The 20,355-nt window shown below is 36.3% G+C and overlaps 1 protein-coding gene across 1 annotated transcript in view; it reads left to right on the top strand.

Annotated features, from left to right (window-relative positions):
* The window catches only part of SMCHD1 (structural maintenance of chromosomes flexible hinge domain containing 1), a 68,270-nt gene that overhangs the window by 12,092 nt on the left and 35,823 nt on the right, over nucleotides 1-20,355 (top strand). Inside the window, exons 3-19 of the mRNA XM_036406690.1 lie at nucleotides 302-463; nucleotides 3,071-3,153; nucleotides 3,259-3,389; nucleotides 4,915-5,029; nucleotides 5,182-5,301; nucleotides 7,815-7,981; nucleotides 10,194-10,287; nucleotides 10,541-10,751; nucleotides 11,591-11,708; nucleotides 11,796-11,979; nucleotides 12,488-12,685; nucleotides 12,769-12,882; nucleotides 13,332-13,438; nucleotides 13,717-13,799; nucleotides 13,952-14,065; nucleotides 16,334-16,411; nucleotides 16,489-16,608. Of these exons, the coding sequence (XP_036262583.1) occupies nucleotides 302-463; nucleotides 3,071-3,153; nucleotides 3,259-3,389; nucleotides 4,915-5,029; nucleotides 5,182-5,301; nucleotides 7,815-7,981; nucleotides 10,194-10,287; nucleotides 10,541-10,751; nucleotides 11,591-11,708; nucleotides 11,796-11,979; nucleotides 12,488-12,685; nucleotides 12,769-12,882; nucleotides 13,332-13,438; nucleotides 13,717-13,799; nucleotides 13,952-14,065; nucleotides 16,334-16,411; nucleotides 16,489-16,608 (2,199 nt within the window). The remainder of the gene's footprint in view (nucleotides 1-301; nucleotides 464-3,070; nucleotides 3,154-3,258; nucleotides 3,390-4,914; nucleotides 5,030-5,181; nucleotides 5,302-7,814; nucleotides 7,982-10,193; nucleotides 10,288-10,540; nucleotides 10,752-11,590; nucleotides 11,709-11,795; nucleotides 11,980-12,487; nucleotides 12,686-12,768; nucleotides 12,883-13,331; nucleotides 13,439-13,716; nucleotides 13,800-13,951; nucleotides 14,066-16,333; nucleotides 16,412-16,488; nucleotides 16,609-20,355) is intronic.

Raw genomic sequence — 20,355 nt, 5'->3', positions numbered from 1 at the left:
TTCAAAAGCATGATTTTGATGAGTTCATATGATGACAGTTATACTAAGTATTTTCTTTCACAAAGTCTGTAAATGATAGAAAAAAATTATATGTACATAGCTATCACCTGAGAAAACTTGCATTCTAAAGCTTGGAAATGTGAAAGGATATTAATTTAAATGTAGTTGTTGTTAAATGCTGAACAGGCAACGCCTAGGACAATACACAGATTACCTGCGGCTAAGCCCGTACTTGTTTTGAGAGCAGAAGTTGCCTGATGCAGTGCTCTTCAATGTACTTTGCATTTCATCTTCACTGCAGGCGAGCTTGTTCACGATGGAGTTACTTTATATCTGCTGCAGTCAGTTGATCAAATGTTGCTTTTGGCAACCAAGGAGCGAATTGACTTTCTGCCCCACTATGACACACTCGTCAAAAGTGGCATGTACGAGTACTATGCCAGCGAGGGCCAAAATCCTTTGCGTAAGTACCTGCAAAAGTAATCTTGTGTAAATGATGTTTATATGAATATAATGTGGTTATGAGCAGTTCAACTTAAAATTATAGCTGCTAAAAAATAGTCCTAACTGCAAAACAAAAATTAATGTGTTCTTTATATAAATTTTTCTTCTAAAAATTATTAAAAGTAGCCACCTAAGGATCCAGATTTATAGAGATATCTTCTCAAATACTTGTTCAAGAAGTTTGAGTATTTTAGAAGTAAAATAACTTTAGCCTGAATAATCTTGTGCATGTCATTCAGACAGGTCAGCATTTGTGTTATCAGTTTTTTTGTCTCCTGTACTAAACTGTAGACTTTGTGTTTGAATTTCATGAACGGTTTTTGTGTGAGCTACTATAGAACGTTTTGTGCCCTCCCATCTGGGGTGCTACAGGGCTTAACTTACCAACAAGAGCAAGTATTTCTTTAAAAAGATGCTGCTTTAATCAGTTTTTATCTAAGTGGTGCATGAAATATGTGACCAGCATTTTGTATTGTTTTATTGAATAAATTACTTTCTGTTCATGGCTTCTCTGAAAATTCTGTCTGTGGCTGTGATTACCTTCTAAGTACTATGTAGTTCAAAGGTACAGCAGGTTCAAAATTGCACAGGAAAAAAATCCAAAAAATATCAAGAATCAAGCATCATACCATTCCTGTTGTTTTAAAGCAATATAAAAAATGTTTATAAATAGCAGCTGTTATTTTTAAGGACCAATCTTTCCCCTTTCCTCTTTGTGCACATCATTTGTTCTGTGCCCCAGCAAAAGCACTATTTTGGTTCGGGTTTGGTGGTACTGTTGAGTCAGTGGTACACCCATCCCTGTGCACAGGAATTGCTGTGTAAGGCCACTCAGAGCAAGCGTTCTGTGGAGATCTGTGCTTTATTCCTGCCAGCAGCCAGTAGTGGACCTGTGGCTTTCCAATACAGAGAAACTGACTGGAAAGGCCAAGCTGGGCATGGTCTGTAGCAACCACATCCTGGTGGAATTTGATTATATAGGCAAGTGTAAAGTATTGTAAGGACTCTAAACCTTAGGAAAAGACCTTTCAGTTGTTAAAGGATGTTAAAGGGTGTGGTTCATGGGACACCCGGAAACACCCTTGGGGATAAAGGAGTTGAAGAGTGCTTGCAGTTGCTTAAATGACTTTTCAGAGCACAATAACTATTGATTTCTATGTGGAAGAAATCGGGTGTAGAAGGCAGGAGAATAGCATGGCTGAGTAAAGACCTCCTGGTCAAACTGAAGCACAGGAGAGAATTGCACAGCTGGTGGAAGCAAGCTATAGAATAATAGCAAGCTAGAGAATAATATAGCAATAATAGCTAGCAAGCAAGCTAGAGAATAATGCAGGGATATTGCCTGGGAATATACAGATGAGATCAGGAACGCTAAGGCACAGCCGGAGCAAATTTGGCAAGGGATGAGAGGAAGGTTAATAAGGGTTTTACTGATACATTAGAAAAGGATGACAAAAAAAGTTGCACCCTAAATAAATGAAATGTGAAGTGAGGAGGTCTAGGGGCAGCTGACATGGGGAAGGCTGAAGTACTAAACCAGTACCTAACCAATTCTGAGTGTTGATGAAGGACCATTGTTCTTTGCTATGGAATAGTAAATATGGATCACATAACTGATGCTCAACTACTCTGCAATGAAGAAAGTTGCAAAAAAGTGCAGAACAGTTTTTGTACTTCGATAACAGCTTGAGGGAAAATGCCACGTGCTTCAGTGTTGCTGTGTTACACTGATACTCAAGGGTTTTCTTTTACATGTCTGAAGTATGTGGCCAGTGTAAATTGCACTGTAGCATTCTGAAGAACTCTGCAAGTTGTAGGAAATAAGGTTTCCTTTTTAAAGAGACTGACTGGAAATGTCTGTTCACTAAAGCTGATCAGTCAGATTGAGTTAATCTGAATTTGATGTATTTTTTTCAGATTAAATGCAATTTTCCAGTAAACTTAGGTAGTTTTACTTTAATTAGGTAAGTGCTCCAAGCATTAATGGTTAGAAATGACAAATTTGTGCAAATAGTTTGCCTGACTATTTCTGCAGTGTATTGCCATGGACCTGACAGAAATTTGGCTGTATTTACAGCCAAATCCTTCAACCATTTCTACAATTTTCTTTGTTTTCTATAAAAAATTAACATTGTAGTTTTAAGTGTTTCACAAAATTTCAATTCAGTTTTCTTCAGTTAATTCATTCTTCCCTCAATATTTTAACAATTCAAAGTCCATTTTTATGTACTTTTGACTCACATATGAATCATAAAAATTAATTTCTAATCGTGAAAGGGACAAATCTGTCTTTTGTTAAGGAGATGGTTTATCATTGTTCTTTCTAATAATTGTGATATTGCCATTAAGAGATATGAGAGACTTAGTGATGAAACAAATCATAAAGTACATGTAGAAAAGCTGTTTTGTTTTTTTAAACAAGATGTTATGTGATTTTGATTGTTCTGACTGGGCTTAGGTCTTGTCTGTGTTTAGGTAATGTGTTTTCCTAATTGTTGAAAGAAACTACTATAAGTGCGTGTCTGTTTTCTGAGCACTAATAGGGTTTTTTCGTCAATTTCTTTAGCATTTGCCCTTGCTGAATTGATTGACAATTCTCTATCAGCTACCTCTCAAAATACTGGCATTCGGAGTATACAGATAAAATTGGTAAGATAAAAATACTTCAATGTTTTCAGATGTAGCTTGCATTATCCTTTTTTTTCCTGTTGCTCCTTGTTGATTTGTGCTGTTTGTTTGTCTTTTCCCAAACAGCTGTTTGATGATTCCCAAGGAAAACCAGCTGTTGCTGTGATTGATAATGGAAGTGGAATGACTTCTAAACAGCTTAACAACTGGGCTGTATATAGATTGTCAAAGTTTACAAGACAAGGTGACTTTGAAAGGTTAGCAAGTTCTAAATATTTCTACAACAATTATCAAGCTCTGCAAAGATCCATAAAATATGCTTTTAAGGCATACCTGTATACCAACACTCAGCTAAACCCTGTCATTTTATGATTACGTAAATAGACCCATACTTTTTCTAAGTAGGCAATAGAGAAGCTTTATAACACAAAACTGCTCTTCTATTGTTGTGACACACTGAATACTCTGAATATTTTTTTGTTCTTGAGACCTTTTCTAAACTGTCTTTTGCTTGCCTGCATACAGTTTGGGGCATGCTACGTCCTGCAAGGGGTTTTTGTACCATGTTCATCTCTTACCTGAAAGCCTTTCAGTGGTGCATTAAATGATACATTCAATATCTGTTAAGCTACTGCAAAACAGATGGTTTTAGTTCAAATTTTCTTTTTTTTTATTTAAATTTTAATTCTGTATAATGTATTATAAATTATACCTGGAGATGTCTTATTTTTTGATGCAGGCTACACAAAATAAATGTTTTGCATTTAAAGAAGAAAGTGGAGGTTCTGTGGTGGGTTTTGTTATTTATATGAATTAATTTTACGGTTTTGAGTCTGTTCTTAAGAGATGTTCTACCTGCACAGCCAGGCTTAATCCTAGTGTATAAAATCCCACAAAATCAGTTATGTACAGTTTTTGAGCTTTGGTCACATTTTAAATACCTTAAGCCTAGGATCGTAAATGTGAAGATGATAATTACAGTCTCAGTCATAACTACTTTGTCATATGAGCAGGTAGTGTAAAAAGTAATATGGTTGTGGGAAGTGATAATATAGCTGGGGGAATTGAAAACATCTCCAAATGGAAAGTCAGTGTTTTTAAGCATCTGGAGATATGTGCATAAAAAGTGATTCTGGGTCATTTGTAGAGAAATTCAATGCTTTTTGAAATTGCTGTAAGCAACTTTAGTAAATTTAGTATTCCTAAAATGCCGATTTAAACTGTGGATTACTACCACTTAATGGAAACAGAGGTCTAAATTATAGTAGGATACCATCTGCACCTTATTTTCATTTGGGACTGTTGTGATTTAAAGATAAATGTTTTCCTAAACTAGATAAGGCTGTTCAAGGTGACTTAGAAGACATGGAATTTCACTACTGATAGCATATGTTATCTCTCCAAGTCTGCATTTAATAGTTGGTTGGCATTATTTACCACTTTGACTTAAAAGTATTTTATGAAAGGATGCTGTCAGAAAGATCAGGCTTGCTTTTTAAGCCATTTTTATTTAGTAAGATTTGGTTTGCGAGAAGGGGCAGAAATGTTTTATAAGATGACTTAGGAAAATACTTACTCTGTCATTATCCTTTTAAAAAGAGTACATCAAGAATTTCAGGCACATATGTTTTAAGCTTGCAGTTTTAAAAGGTATAAAGTGAAGGATTTTTTAACAAAATGCCAGGAGGAAGAATTTAGTAGAAGCTTTAGATCAAAAGTATCTTTGGGTTTTTTAATTACTTTTGTCTTGAAAAATTTTATTAAAGACACTTTTATTCTCAGTGATCACTCAGGATACGTGCGCCCTTTGCCAGTGCCTCGTAGTTTAAATAGTGATATCTCATATTTTGGAGTTGGAGGCAAGCAAGCAGTGTTCTTCGTGGGACAGTCTGCCAGAGTAAGTCAATGTCTGACTTTAATTTTATTTTAGAACGTTGGCACACAATCAGATTGTTACTTCCTAATTTTTAATCACAGCATTAAAGTATGTTATGATGTTAATTTTAAGTCTTATTTTGATTTTAAATGCTGTTTCTTTAATAAAATCAGATGATAAGCAAACCTGCAGCATCTCAGGATGTTCATGAACTTGTCCTTTCTAAAGAGGATTTTGAAAAGAAGGAGAAAAACAAAGAAGCAATATATACTGGATTCATTCGAAACAGGAAGGTAAATACCCTTAAGATTCTCACATTTGTAATTGAAAGCCTTTCCCAGGTTAATGTGATTTAACTGTGTAATATTCCTGTAATACTTACCTGGGGATATCTTCACATTAGTGAAACATTTGCACCCTGTAGTGTAAAAGGCAGTAACCAAGAACTTGAAGACACTAAAGACAATTTATGCCTTATTTTTTTATGTGATGCTTTTTCCTCTTTTCAGTTAAGGTTAAATGACAGAAATGCTTTACAGTTTTGCATGTCAGGTTAAGAAAAATACTTTAAAATACTTTTCCAAGCACAGCAAATTTTTTTGTTGTGTATGAAACAAAAATGAATTTTCTCTGAAGCAGTAAGGAATAAATTAGGGAACCAAATTGTACTTGTTTAGAAATATGTACGACTAACCTGCATATGGGAGAGAAGTCCAGCCAGACCAACAAAACCCAATGATTTTATAAATATTCATAAAATATTGTTGTAAAATAAATGAACTGTTTAGCTGAAAGCTAAACTCAACAGTCCTGATGCTTTTCATGAAGAAAAAGAGCCTAAGTAAAAAAGCTGTAAGATAAGGAGGAAGATTTAAAATAACTAGTTTTTGGACATTTTTGGGCAAGGAGAGAGAGGCAAAGATGTAGCTAAGGGTGCAGATGGGAGGAAAAATGGGTGGTGTGTATGATAAGGTAGTCAGACTTGAGCCCATATCTTGTGGATTATATCAGTGTTCTTGATGTTTCATATGGATGAGAAAGGAACAGTAGGTAAATAGGGTTTTATCATGCCAATTCTGGGTCAGTGAGTTGCAACAAAACATGAATTGCCAGTTTTGGTTTTATTCTCTCTACAATATCAGACTCAAAAAGTAGAAACTGAAAATAAAAGCTGACAAAATCTGCTTTATTGTAAAGGGTACAAATGCTTTCCCTCCCTGCCTGATACTAAAGAGAAAGGTTGGATGATACAAAGTAGAAGACAAACTAAGGCACACATACTTCAGCAAGAGAATACTGTGGATACTGTGGCAGAAGTAGAAATTGTAAATGGATTACTAGTGTGAGAAGAATAATTGAGCCTTTGAGCCATTCAGTTAGTGAAGGAAGTTACTTTTGCAAAGAAATTAAGATGTAGTTAATATGAAACAAAAAGAACTTTAGAACATGGCCATAACACTGAAGAGAAGTGATATTAATGGTATCCCTGCTGGTCATCTTTCCTTAATGGGTAATAGGCACCTCTCTTCAATGCAGTCATTTCTCTGGACCATTGAATATTACAAAGAAGTAAATAGTAATTTTCTAGTTGAGATAGATGCTAGGAATGTAGGGGAAGGTGCCATGGTAGTTTGTAATCTGTAGTGGGAATGCAGCCAGATAATTCGGGAGTGATATTTTGGAGGCTCTTTTGGTCTCTAAATTTCTTCCATGCTGTACAAAGTGGCAATTGTTCAGCATAAGTGTGCAGCTTCTAGGTTTGTCAGATCACATGGGGATGAGGACCAAGCAGCTCTGGCTTTTCTTTATTATTGCCAATCCCATCACTAGCATAGAAGAGTCCAGGCTATGCTATGGGCAGGCAAAAGAGATGTAGTCTTCTTTGACGAAAAGTCTCAAAAATTGTTTAATTATCCTTTTAGCTAAGGAGAGCTCTTTGATTCCCTGGGGAAAGTAAGTCTTGATAGAACACCCTTAACTATTTCACCTAACTGGTTAGGTAGGACATGTCTCCTTTCATGCCTTAGTGATATAGGGTTTGTCTGCTTTCCTGCAAAATAAGGCATGTAGCTGCATTTACTACAACATGTCTTCTCAGTTGTAGCAATTGATTGAATTCACTAGAAAGATCTTAATCTTTGTTTTAAAAATAGGGTTTTTTTCTGGATGTACCAAATGTAAGGGATTACTCACTGGTCCAGTGTGAAGCATGACATCAACCACTGTGTCTTCCTGCACTTTAGAGAACTGTCAAAAGAGCAAAGTGCATCCATTCAGGAAAAGACAGTCAGTAGTTTCTGGAATGAGGAATCTCTCTTTCTTTTAGACTACTTGACATTTCATCTGGAATTGAGGATTCACTTTTTTTTCTTTTATAACAAAACTGTTTCTTCTGCTTGAGTTTCTGCTATAGAAAGCAGCCTATCCCTTTAAAAGCCAATAATTTTTTTTGGCTTTGTTTTCTTAAAGTGGACTTAATGTCTTGCACACTTAATGCTTCCACTTGATGGATGAGAACAGGGATATTACACAGCGCTACATTCAGCGTGCTTAAATGCATTTTTAGACGGCACACTTTAAGTGCTGTGGTGAAAGTGAGTTGAAAATGAACTGGATTGGGGTTGTCACATTCTCAGCTTGTTGACTTTAATTTGGAAACCTTTATTTTAAGCTTTAATCCTTTGTGATACTTAGCATCATGTGTTCTGTATTACTTTTCTCTTATGTTTTTTAATCGCTTTCAAGTTGATGGGAGTTCGGAAATTCAGTTTACATCCCTGATCTTATTATTTTACTCTTTTTGCAGCCATCTGATTCTACTCACATCACAAGTGATGATGAAAGATTTCTTCATAATCTAATATTAGAAGAAAGGCATAAAGAGAGTTTCACAGTAGTTGTCATTACAGGTGTACAACCAGATCACATGCAGTACTTGAAAAACTACTTTCCTCTTTGGACAAGGCAGCTGGCGTAAGTTGGTGATTTAAAAGATTTGAATTAAAAGTGGGCTACTAACAAAGTCAAGTAATTATGAACTGCTTCTTTTTTGTACTTTGACATTGGCCTTATTATTTTTAAGGCTGTTAAAACTTCAATTAGCCTCCCTATCTAACCAATTTTACAGAAATGAACACAACTGAATGGGGCACCCCCAACCAAAGATGTGATTTGATGATTAATACATAATCCACTGTAATTTTTACATACATATCCACTGTAATTTTTAGTAACCTGTTAATTTAATGGTGTATTACTAATGTAAGAAGTTGTTTATCTAATTCCTAATACCTTCATCAGTTACTTTGCTCACAGCCGTGCTCCTAACCTTGGTACCTAGCATTGTGTTTACAGTTTTAGGGGATCTTTTGGTTGGTTGACTTTTTTAAACAGCAATAAAAGAAGGTACTGCTCTTCATCCCAGTTCAAGAGGGAGAAGGATATATGACACTATCTGCTCTGTACTGTAATAGTGTTGTCAGTGGGCCTGCAGAGCCTGGAGATACCTGTGAATAGTTTGGGCTTACCTGTTATGATGATGGATCCATCTGTGAATGTAAACTGAAATACAAAGGCCTAGATCAATATTGAAATCTGGCAAACTACACAACTTTGTTTTCAAACTATGATTTTATTTTTGTGATACCTATAATCTGATAATAATAGATGTACTTAAAAAGAGGATTAATATAAGAATTAGGTAATATCTTACTATGTGAAATATCATTCAGTGTTGCACATAAAAACTTGTTGCTGAAACCATTTTTAACATCATGAAAATATAGGGTACATCTACCTGCAGAGGATAATTTAGATCCCTCATTAGCTTCCAGGTGCTCATCCAGTTAACACTCACACATTAGTGTGTGTTAGTTCTTTCCAACCATCTCTTGAAGTGAAAGAGCTGCCTCTGTTTGAGATGGAACCCAGGTGCAATTATTCAGATATATGCCCTGTAGCTGTTACAGTAAAACCACTCACTTAGCCTTCCAGTGCTACACAGTCCTGTGTCACTGTTTCAGCTGTAATGGCCCTTTCCCTCAAACACTTCCCCATTCCCTTCTGCCATGCCTTTTGCCACACATGCAGGGTACCAGTTTCATTCCGCTTTCATGCGCTGCAGCACAGCCCTCATTATTGTGGATGCTTTGAAGTGGAGATGAACCCCTAAAATAACAATGTCTTAAGGCCAGGAGACTGCCTTTTGAAGTCTGGAAGAAATGCACACAAAATACTAGGCAGTTTGGACATACTATAAAATCCTGAGCAATGAGACCAGGAGGAGCTTTTTTCTGGGAACCAAGATTTCTCTTTGGGGAACATTTAGTGTAGTGGAGGTCAAAGACAAGTAGCTATAAACTTGCAGGTGCATTTGACTTTAGTCATGCATTCAGTCCCCTTGACTAGTACAATCTCATTTTTCTCCAGACCATCCCCCAGAGCTTTAAGTATACAGTCTTTGAAGTTGGAAGAATTAGCTAGCTTGCTGAAAAGTTGAAGTAAATGGAGTTAAGTTCCTCAGTTTTCTCAAATTGCATTTCTCTGTGAAATTATTTAATCTATTTGACCACATGGATTTTTTGAAATTTCTTAAATGAGGAAAAATGCCAATTAGAAAGCAACGTTTACAACTGGAAAACTATTTATATTATGCAGATCACGTCCATGACTCCTACCTATATTCAAATTTATGTAAATAATGTAAAGATAGTGATTGTATGTTACATATTTCTGTTACCATTAGATGATTGATATAAAACTGATATCAGAGACAAAGTGTGGAAAGATTTGTGGCTCTAATTCTGATTTCCAGACTGCAGAACAATTTACAGTAGTTTTTTTTTTTTTTTAGTTTACCCTTTAATGTAAAGGATCTGTAGCCATGTAACAATTGTAATTTTTTTCACTTATTCATTTTTTTTCAAATTTGTTTCCAATTATTTTACCCAAAAATTGGTCCTGGTGTGATTGTGCATGACAGAGATGAGAAGAATGAAAAGGAGTCACTCCCTTTAGTAAATCTTTTGTACCAGATATATGTTGTCAAGGAGTTGATTTATAACAGTGCAACAAACCAGTTATATTATAATAAAAATAAAAGCTTATTTAGATTTTTTTAAATTATAATGTGCAGTTTTTAAATTTCACTTGCTGGTTTGTTTTTTTTTTCTGAAATGTATTTCAGACATATCTATCACTATTATATCCATGGACCAAAAGGAAATGAAGCTAATGCTGTAACAAAGGAAATAAGCCCTTTCAACAACATCGATATTCAGGTAAGAGATTTTATACATGTGAGTCAGAAGTCCTCTTTAATGCCAACTTATTTTATATTGTGCCTGTTTCTCTGTAATAATGCATTTTAAAATACAGCATTCAAGATGTGTATGTAGTTTAATTTTTTGAAGTAATTCTGTTTAGCATTGCAGTGTAGAAACGAACTCCTTTGCTAACAGTCAATTGTCAAAGTGCTTATTACTATAAGTCTTTTTGCTTTAAGGAAAATCAACTTGTTTTCCTTTTTTCCAGATTTCAATGTTTGAAAAGGGAAAAGTACCAAAGATTGTCAATCTGAGGGAGATCAAAGATGACATGCAGACATTGTATATAAACACTGCAGCAGATAGTTTTGAGTTCAAGGCACATGTTGAAGAAGAAGGTATAGTTGAAGGCATCATCCGATACCATCCCTTCCTTTATGATAAAGAAACATACCCTGATGATCCATGTTTTCCATCAAGTAAGTGAAATGTTTTGCTGCTTGTCAGTCCTATCATAGACAGTCCTACTACTGTAAATATTTTAATGAAGTAAAACCAGAACAACTTTAGGTTGAAGTGTAAATATTACCTGATTTAGGTTGTGACAGAACAAAAAAGTTCACATTCTTTTGGATGAACAGATCTTGTGAATTGTCTGTTGTGGTAGCTCATTCCTGTAAACTTAATCTTTGGCATACCACCATCTGATTCCAAATTATAAACTCTTATGGAATGTGCTCCAGTTGAAATTTTGCACTTTCTTGATTACATCTTTGCTCCAACAAAGTAATAAAATATGAGCAGTTGATTCAAGAGATTTTAAGAGATACAGATTCAAGAGATTATAGTATTGAAATACTGCAAAGGACAACATATAGTCTGAAGTCTTTAGTTTAAAATTTGTTTTACTCAGTTATGAGTTTTCAAATGCTAGGGGTTTTAAAATTCCTTGTGCCTTTTTTTTTTGACAAAGCAAATCTTGAGTTAATTGGGACAAGATTTCATGATACTAGAAGAACATCAGTTGAAACGAAGGAAAAAGTAACACTCAAAATTTTTAAGTTTTGATTTGGTAACATTTAACTTCCATTTAGAATTTTTCTTTACCTTCCTTAGTTTTTCTGCTTGGTATTTCTAAAACAGGAAAAAAAATGTAATATTGTATGTAATGAGCTTGATATAATGTGCGTTGCTTCTGTGCTGAATGTAATAACAATAGTACTTCTTCATTAAGTTTGCAATGGGTTTTGATATTACATTAGTTTTTTAAGGAAATTTATTCAAGAGACTATCTTTCTTTTTTTTTTTTTTTAACAAGGATTAAATGATGATGATGACGATGACTGTTTTTTAGTAGAAAAAGGTGCCAGAGGAAAAAGGCCTATTTTTGAATGTTTTTGGAATGGAAGATTAATACCATACACAACTGTGGAAGAGTAAGTGGTGATGTGTTTGTACATTCTCTTTCTGTAACGTAAACCTCTCTTTATGAAAAAGGATTGTAATGACTTTCTCCTTTTAAGTTTTGACTGGTGCGCTCCTCCAAAGAAGAGAGGATTGGCACCAATTGAATGCTACAACAGAATTTCTGGTGCATTGTTTACCAATGATAAGTTCCAGGTCAGCACAAACAAACTCACTTTCATGGATCTGGAGCTGAAGCTAAAGGATAAGAATACTTTGTTCACAAGAATCTTCAATGGACAGGTAATTACTGCATTCTGTTAAGTGTTTCTTCTTGGTGAAGTTCAGTGCATGTAATACAGAAACCTTTGCTTACTGGTTATTTGTTCATGTCTCTCTGGTTTAGTGAGCAGTAAAGCTGAATCTTTAAATCTGAAAACTTAAGACTCAGTATTTTTCCTTTTATTTTCTTGAACAATTACTTTATTTAGTTGTTATATGTCAGTATTTGTGGAAAGACCCTCTTCCTAAAGGAATATGGCTGCTGGGGGAAGCACTTTTTTTTGACTTGAAGTGTAGCTTTCCTTGAGTTTTTTAAAGTTTTCAGACTGAAGAATCCTTTTTTTCTTTGCTTCTGTTCCTGTGTTTCTTTTTCTTTTCTGTTTGTTCTTTTTGTGTGTGTGTGACTTTTTGGCTTTTCATTTGAGTACAGTATCTCTGTACTCTTACAACTGTTCGGGCTTCTGATGTGGTCAGATTCAAATTTTATAATACATTGTTAATATGTAATTATTTTGTAATCTCTTTATAGGAGCAGCGAATGAAAATTGACAGAGAATTTGCTCTGTGGCTCAAAGACTGTCATGAAAAATATGACAAACAGATAAAATTCACAGTCTTTAAGGGAATAACTGTACGTACTGATGTATTATCCAAAAGAATGCAGAGCCCTTGGACAATGTATGCTGCAATAGAGTGGGATGGAAAAACATACAAAACTGGACAGCTGGTATGTTAGTTAAACCCTATGAAAGGCAGACACTGTGCATTTGATGCAGAAGTAATGAATTAATTGGTGTCTTCTGCTTATAGGTGAAAACTACTAAGACTCATCCAATATTCTATGGAAGCATTGAGAAATTTTACTTGTATGGGGACCATGATGGGGATATATTTGCCACTGGGGGAGAGGTTCAGATTGCTTTGGTAAGAAGAAATACAGAAAGGATTCTCACAGCTAGTGTGGATATTAAATCTTTAAACATAGTCCCTTGTCTGACCTGATTAAATTACTTTAAATAACAGTAAATACCTTTAATGTAATTTTTTTACAATCAGCAGTCTAGAAATACTCAACTTGAGCTTTAATGTGAATATATTAAAATTATTATTCATTATGAACAGTCTGACTTATTAAGATTTGTGTATGGAATAAAGTATCACAGTTAACATCAACAGTATATTGTGCATCCATTTGTAACTCTTACGGTTTCAGCAAATTTTAAAACAGTATCTTGTAGTTTTACCAGGTAGTATTTGTTAGCATATTGCATTATGTCTGTGTTGACTTGTTTAGTCCCTTGATTGGGAGGTCTTTCTCATCTGACATATTATAAAGTCTGGCCACTTATAACTGCACTGAATTTTTATTTCAGGAACCACAGGCATTGTATGCTGAAACAAAAATTATTCCAATCTCAAAACTTGACAGAACAGTGTCTGACAAAGTTGTTAAAAAATACATAGAGGATGAAATGGCTAGGTAAGCACCAAGTAACAATTACATAATTGTGGAGTTCCTAATTATAGTTTTTGTATTTAATCAGGAATCAAACAAAGTTCAGTTTTATTCCCAAATGGGAAAGCAGTCAGCTGTTTCAGTAGAAACCAAAAAAAAAAAAATAAGCCAAGAAGAAATAGGTTGGGATTTGGTTTTTCTTTCCCTACCACAAAAATAGTTTCACATGTATTTAACTAAAGGTAAATTGCTCTTTATTTTAACTTACTGAAAAAATGTTCACCCTTTTTTTTTTCTTTTAGACTTCCTGATAAATTATCAGTAACATGGCCTGAAGGAGATGAGTTGTTACCAAATGAAACAAGATTTGCTGGTACACCAATAGGTATATTTTTTTCTTCCAAATACTAAAGTATTAAACGCCAATTAAAAAATACATTGTGCACCCTTGTTAAAAAGACAAGCATACAGAAATCTCTGATCACTTTTAATTCACAACATATTTTAAAAGTCTGTCATCTTTCATTTTAAATTCAGGAGCATTAAGAATAGAAATTTTAAATAAAAAAGGAGAAGCAATGCAAAAACTTCCAGGTACAAGCCACGGAGGTTCAAAGAAACTTCTTGTTGAACTCAAAGTTATTTTGCATTGTGAGTATTTCATTATATTTAATTGTATCTTTATTATTTTTAAAGTGCATAATGGATAATAAGGTATTTAATTGTATAATATATGTATATATTTTAAATATATATGTATATATTTAAAATACATATGTATATATTTAAAATACATATTTGAATGTGACAAATGGCTGTCGTAGTTAGACAATATTCCATCAGTTCATGTAGCATTTCAAAGCCACTTTTCATGAAATGACAACTGCCTCAATACCGTGTATTGTCTTAATGCTGTATTTTGATTACATCTTCTGTCACAAGTAAGGAGGGCCTAACAATTCCAGCCTGTTCTACTTAACCTGCATAAGAACATGGGTAAAATGGGTAATGTTTCTGTAGTTCATGTAGCAATTTACATGAGATGCATAAAAGTGGGGAATCAGACTTGTTTAGTAGCTAACATAAATTCGCTTCAGAATTTTTAAAAAATCAAGGGGTTTTTTTGATTTACTGGTTTGTGGTTTCCATTTTGTGTGTACTTCACTTGATGTTCTCACATTGCATTGTTAAGAATTGCGTTCTGCCCAAGTTTTGTTTTGTTTTGAACACAGAATTAGAACACCAAATTCTCTGAAAACTCCAATTCTGCACATGTCAAATGTATTTGAAACTTGTAGAAACCTAAAATCTTCTTTCTTTCCATACACCATAAGCAATTCCTTTATCTGTTAGGAGTTGTAAAAATGGCTTTATGAGCACTGAGGTTATTGTAGTGGTACATGTCAAGGAAACCAAATTAAAGTATCTTAGCTACAGTTTAATGCACGTGTCATGAGGCTACATGTGGTATTTTAATGGCTCTTGTTCATGGGAGCTGGCTGCTGTGCATGACCATTGTCCAGCATAGTGTGCTGGGGCATAAAGAGGTTGGAATTGAACAAAAGCTGTTCATTTAATCTAGATTATCAAATTGTCACCTATCAGCATGTGTGACACACCAGCATTTTGCAAACTTAATGAGATAGGGCATCCTGATCTCAGGAAGTATGGACTTGAGAGAGACCTGGTGTTTCTGTTGTTCTGTTTTGTCAGGGTCATTCCTAGGATCACTGAAAAGTCTGCCTTCAGACCTTTCATGTCTCCTGACCCATTCATTGATGGAAATTTGTACTTTTAACTGTTTCTACTACTTCCTGTGTTAGCTTTTTTTCTCTACTCAGTTGAAGAATCAGTAGTGTAATCCTCATCTTCTTCACCAGAACAGTGAATCCTAAGTGATGATTTGGGCATAGCACACCCAGCAAAACTCAAACACTTAATTGTATAAATGAGAGAAATGTGGTTACACCCATACAAAGGCCAAGAGCAAATATAATGTACAAAAAGTTTCTCTTCTCTTCTGAGGAGTGGAATACTTGGTGAACTGTAGTGTGGTCTACTAAGAGACCTGAGCTATGAGAAACCTGATCTGTTACTGGGGAGTCTTATTATACAAGCTTCAATTCAAAATTAGGGTTTGAATTAGGGTAAAAGAATGATAAAATCTTGTTGACAGCTCTTACTTTATCTTATGTATGCCATTTGGTGTAAGGACAGGGTCTTGAAACTGTTTTGCTTAGCTATAAAACAATTTGTATTTCTACTGCATTTCTTTTTATTCTGTGTAGTCTTATTGTAGTCACATTCTATATTTTGAAGTGTGTTTCAGTGGAAAATAAAAAGTATTACTACCTCTTGACACTTCCAACAGTAAATCTTACTTCTGTATTTATCTTAGGTTATAGAACCAGTCACTAAAACTGCCTCAGAGTTTCAGTGTGTTATATTTTTGTATATGTCTTAATTCTGCAGAGGTTTATAAAGACAGATAAAACAATTTGGAGCAAAACAGGAATTTTTTTTTCCAGTTATGTTTTCTGTCAACTGCACATTTTTATCATTGCTCCCATTTAAGCAGTTTTGCTACAGTCATTTGTCAGTTTGATCCATTGCCAGCATGGAGTGCAGGGTGCTCATAGTTACAGGGAATGTACAACCAAAGAGCTAACAAAATTCAGCTTTACAAACCTGCTTCTTTCAGTGCAATGTGCCTGAGGCTAGCAAGTTTTAATTAAAATGGGATTAGACAGGGAACTCATTTGTTTAGCTGTGATCATTGTGTTTAGTTGTAAAGCTGAATCGATGTTAGTTAGATCCAGAAGTGATAGTAATACTAAATAATAAGTGATGCTAATGCTTGAAAAAGTTAAGAACTATGGTGTAAAATTTAAATACATGAGCTAAGTGTTTGTTTTGCAGCACCTACTGAGAATAAAGAAATAATTTCCCATATCAGTCAGCATGGAGGCAAGTGGCCATACTGGTTTAAAAAAATGGGTAAGTTGCATATTCAGTATCTTCAGTTTATTTGTAATTTTTTTTTTCTTTCTAATTGTACTTTTATATCTGTTTAGAAAATCTTCAGAAACTTGGTAACTACTCCTTGAAACTGCAAGTAGTGTTGAATGAAAGTAATGCAGACACTTACGCAGGAAGGCCTCTGCCATCTAAAGTATTTAAATTTACTATTGTAGGTAAGAATTCCCATCTTTTTTCTTACTTATAGTGTTTCTGTTTGATTCATATTATATCAAAATTTGTCATGTCCTAGTTGAGACGTGGTTTTCAGCACTGAAAAGTAGCATTTGCATGTGAAATTTGAAGAATTTCCAGGAAACAATGGGGTTTGTAGTAGGTTTTGATCTCATGTGTAATGTGTTGGCTCTGTGGCAGGCAGTTTTACATAAAAAATAAAGCTCCTTGATGTGAACTTTCCTAAATGTACATAAAAAAAGCCAAACTTAAACTTCATTAGAATCCCCCCTTTTCCACATGCCATTGACATAAATATTCTTTCATAAAACTAGTATTCATCAGGCCAACTTTCATGCATAAACCACAGAAATGCATTCAAAAACAGGTTATATGTTTAAAATAAACACGTTGAGATTGAAGTCTTTTTTAAATTAATTAATTAAGGAAGAATCCGATGCAAAACTAAATTCTCATTTGGTTGTAATGGATATGTCTCTTTACTGCAATGCTTACTAGAATACTCATTTCAGAAAGGGTCAGTGTGAAAGGAGAGGTGGTGAGGTAGCCTGAGAGGGTTTAGACTTTCCAGAGCTTGATGATGGTGACAGTTATTGTTGAGTGTTTGTGGCTGAGAGAATGGAGAAGGCCAACAAGGCAGATACTGTGGTGGGAGTCTGTTACAGACCACCCAGCCAGGATGCAGAGGCAGATTAAATACATAAACAGCTGGGAGAAGTGTCACAATCACTAGTCCTTGTTCTTACGGGGGACTTCCTCTTTCCCAGATGTATGCTGGAAATATAACACAGCAGGAAATGGTCTAGGAGGTTCCTAGAGTCTGTTGAAGAGAACTTGCTGAGCTGACACAACTGGTGAGGGAGTCAGCTGCGCAGGGAGCCCCATCTCCTTTGTGACTTTCTCTTTGTGAAGAGAGAAGGACTGGTGGGTGGTTGGAGGCTGTCTTGAGCATATCAGTCGTAAAATGGATGTTTACAGTGTTCACTGTTCTTGAAGTAAGGAGAGAACTGTCACCTTGGACTTCCAGAGAGCAGGATTTGGCCTGTTAGGTGAGTGGTTGACAGAGTCCCTTGGGAGGTAGTTCTGAAGGGCAGAGGAATCCAGAAAGGCTGGAAGAAGAAGAGCAAAAAGGAAGTTCACAACCTGAACTTCAGGAAAAAACTCTGGCCTCTTCAAAGATCTGCCTGTTAGAGCTCTATGGAAAGAGGCCCTGGACAGACTGGAGGCCCAAGCAAGTTTGTTAGTATTCACAGTCACTTCCAAGCTCAGGTCTGGTTCATCACACTGAATAGAAAGTCAGACAAAAATTCCTGGAGTCTTACATGGATGAACAAGGAGCTACTGGCAAAACTCAACACAAAGAAGTATACAGAAGGTGGAAATGGAACCAAGTAACTGGGGAGGAATACAGACACCATCCAAGCATGCAGGAGGGATGGGGTTAGGAAAGCCAAAGTCCAATTGGAATTGAAAATGGAATCACTAGCAAGTGATATCAAAGTCAAAAAGATAGACTTCTTTAAATACATAGGTGACAAAAGGATGGCTGAAATAAACATGGGCCCACTGTTGAATGAGGCAGGGAACACAGGATGTGGAAAAGTCTGAGATACTGAAATCGTCTGCCTTAGTATTTACTAGTAAGACAGACCTCAAGAATCCCAGACCCCAAAGACCTTCCCCTGGTGAAAGGTCTGGAACAAGGAGGATACACCCTTGGTGGAAGATGATGAGGCCAGGGAATACCTAAGGAAACCGGTGATACCCAAGTCCATGGGCCATGATGGGACACACTCATGAGCCAGAGAGAGCTGACTGATATCCTTATGAGGCCACTCAATTGAATAATCATGGCAATTGAGAGAACTTCTGATGTTTTGAGGAAAGCATCACTCCCATCTACAGAAATCAGGAAGAGGACACGCAGAGCTACAGGCCAGTCAGCCTCATCTCAGTGGGAAGGTGATGTTTGTGGGAAGGTGATGGAGCAACTAATCCTGAAAACCATTTCCAGGTATGCGAAGGACTAGAAGATCATCAGGAGTAGTTAGCGTGGATTCACCTTCTATGATGAAAGGACTAGCTAGTAGATGTTGTCTACCTAGACTTCAGCAGGGTTCTCATCAGTAAGATCCCATAAGATCCTTACAGAGAAGCTCATGGAGTTTGGACTGGATGAACAGGGTGAGGTGAATTAATGAACAGTGAGCCCAGAGAGTGGTGATCTGTCTAGTTGGAGGGCAGCAAGTAGGGGTTACCCCAGGGGCCAAACCAGGGTTTGAATCCTGCTCAATGTCTTCATTCATGATCTGGATAACAAGAGAGAATGTACCTTTAGCAAGTCTTCCTGTTAACACAAAACTGGGAAGAGTGGCTGATACACATGAGAATTTGCCACCATCCAGAGCGACCTCAACAGGCTGCAGAAATTGGCTGTCTGGAGCCTTAGGAAATCCAGCATGAAGGGCAAAGTCCTGCACCGTGGAAGGACAACCCCCTACCTGCCACCCAGGTATCTGGAAAGCAGCAGGAAAGGACCTGGAGGTCCTCGTGGGCAGCAGGTGGACACAAACCAGCAATGTGCCCTTACAGCAACAAGCAGCAACAACTTCTTGGGCTGCATTAGAAGCTGGTCAAGGGAGGATTGGTGAGGCTAGCTGGGGTACTGTGCCCAGAACTGGACACATTTCATTACAACACACAGACATGGATATTCTGGAGAGAGTCTAGCACAGGCCCCTGAAGCTGAGGAAGGGACTGGAGGGTGCTGAGGCAGTGAAACAATTTTCCCAGAGAAGTGGTAGCCCCACCCCTGGAAGTGTTCAAGACCAGGTAGTATGGGACTCTGAGCAACCTTGTCTAGTGGAAGGTGTTCCTGTCCACAGTGGGGGGGTTGGAACTGGGTGATGTTTAAGGTCCTTTCCAACTCAAAGCATTCTAGGATTCCGTGATCTCTTACCTGAAAAAAGTCTGGGGGAGCAGTGACTGCTTTGCCTGAAGATGACTCATGGGGGTCTTACCAATGTCTATAAATAACTGAAGGGAGTGTAAAGAAGGTGGAGCCAGGCTTTTTCCAGTGGTGCTCAGTGACAGGACCAGAGCCAAGGGGCACACACTGAAACACAGGAGGTTCTCTCCAAACATCAGGAAACAGGGGTTTTTCACTATAAATGTGACGCAGTGGTGGCACAAGTTGCCCAAGAAGTTGTGGAGTTTCCTTTCTTGGTGATATCAAAAGTTGTCTAAAGATGTTCCTGGGCAGCTGACTCTAGGTGGTGCCATTTGAGCCAGAGGCATTGGATAAGATGACCTCCAGAAAACCCTTCTGACCTCAGCCATTCTGTGAACTTTATCTACAAGAGGGACAGGAAGAGGGAAAGAAAAAAAAACTAATTTCTTTGCATTTAATATCAAAATGGTTATTTTTGTCACAATTTTGGGAGGTACAGCTAACATCTGTTTTCAGAAGATCAAAGCGGGGGGAAAAAATCAATGTTTTCTATTTCTTCCACAAAAGAGAGGCTTTGAATGCAAATTCTTGAGGCAGAAAATAGTTCTTTGTATGTAGCATATTTTTCTAATAGTTTCTACGTATTGGCAGAGTATAAAGAGGTGTTCTTGTATGACAGTAAAGGAAAAGAAATGTTTGGCATTACTTCAAAAGAGTAGTTATCTAAACATATGTCTGAAAACATGCCATGGAAGGCTCAAGATGTTTCTGTGAACTT

This window comes from Molothrus ater, chromosome 1 (assembly GCF_012460135.2).
Source record: "Molothrus ater isolate BHLD 08-10-18 breed brown headed cowbird chromosome 1, BPBGC_Mater_1.1, whole genome shotgun sequence".
In the NCBI taxonomy this organism is placed as follows: domain Eukaryota; kingdom Metazoa; phylum Chordata; class Aves; order Passeriformes; family Icteridae; genus Molothrus; species Molothrus ater.
This window is presented reverse-complemented; position numbering and strand designations above follow the sequence as displayed.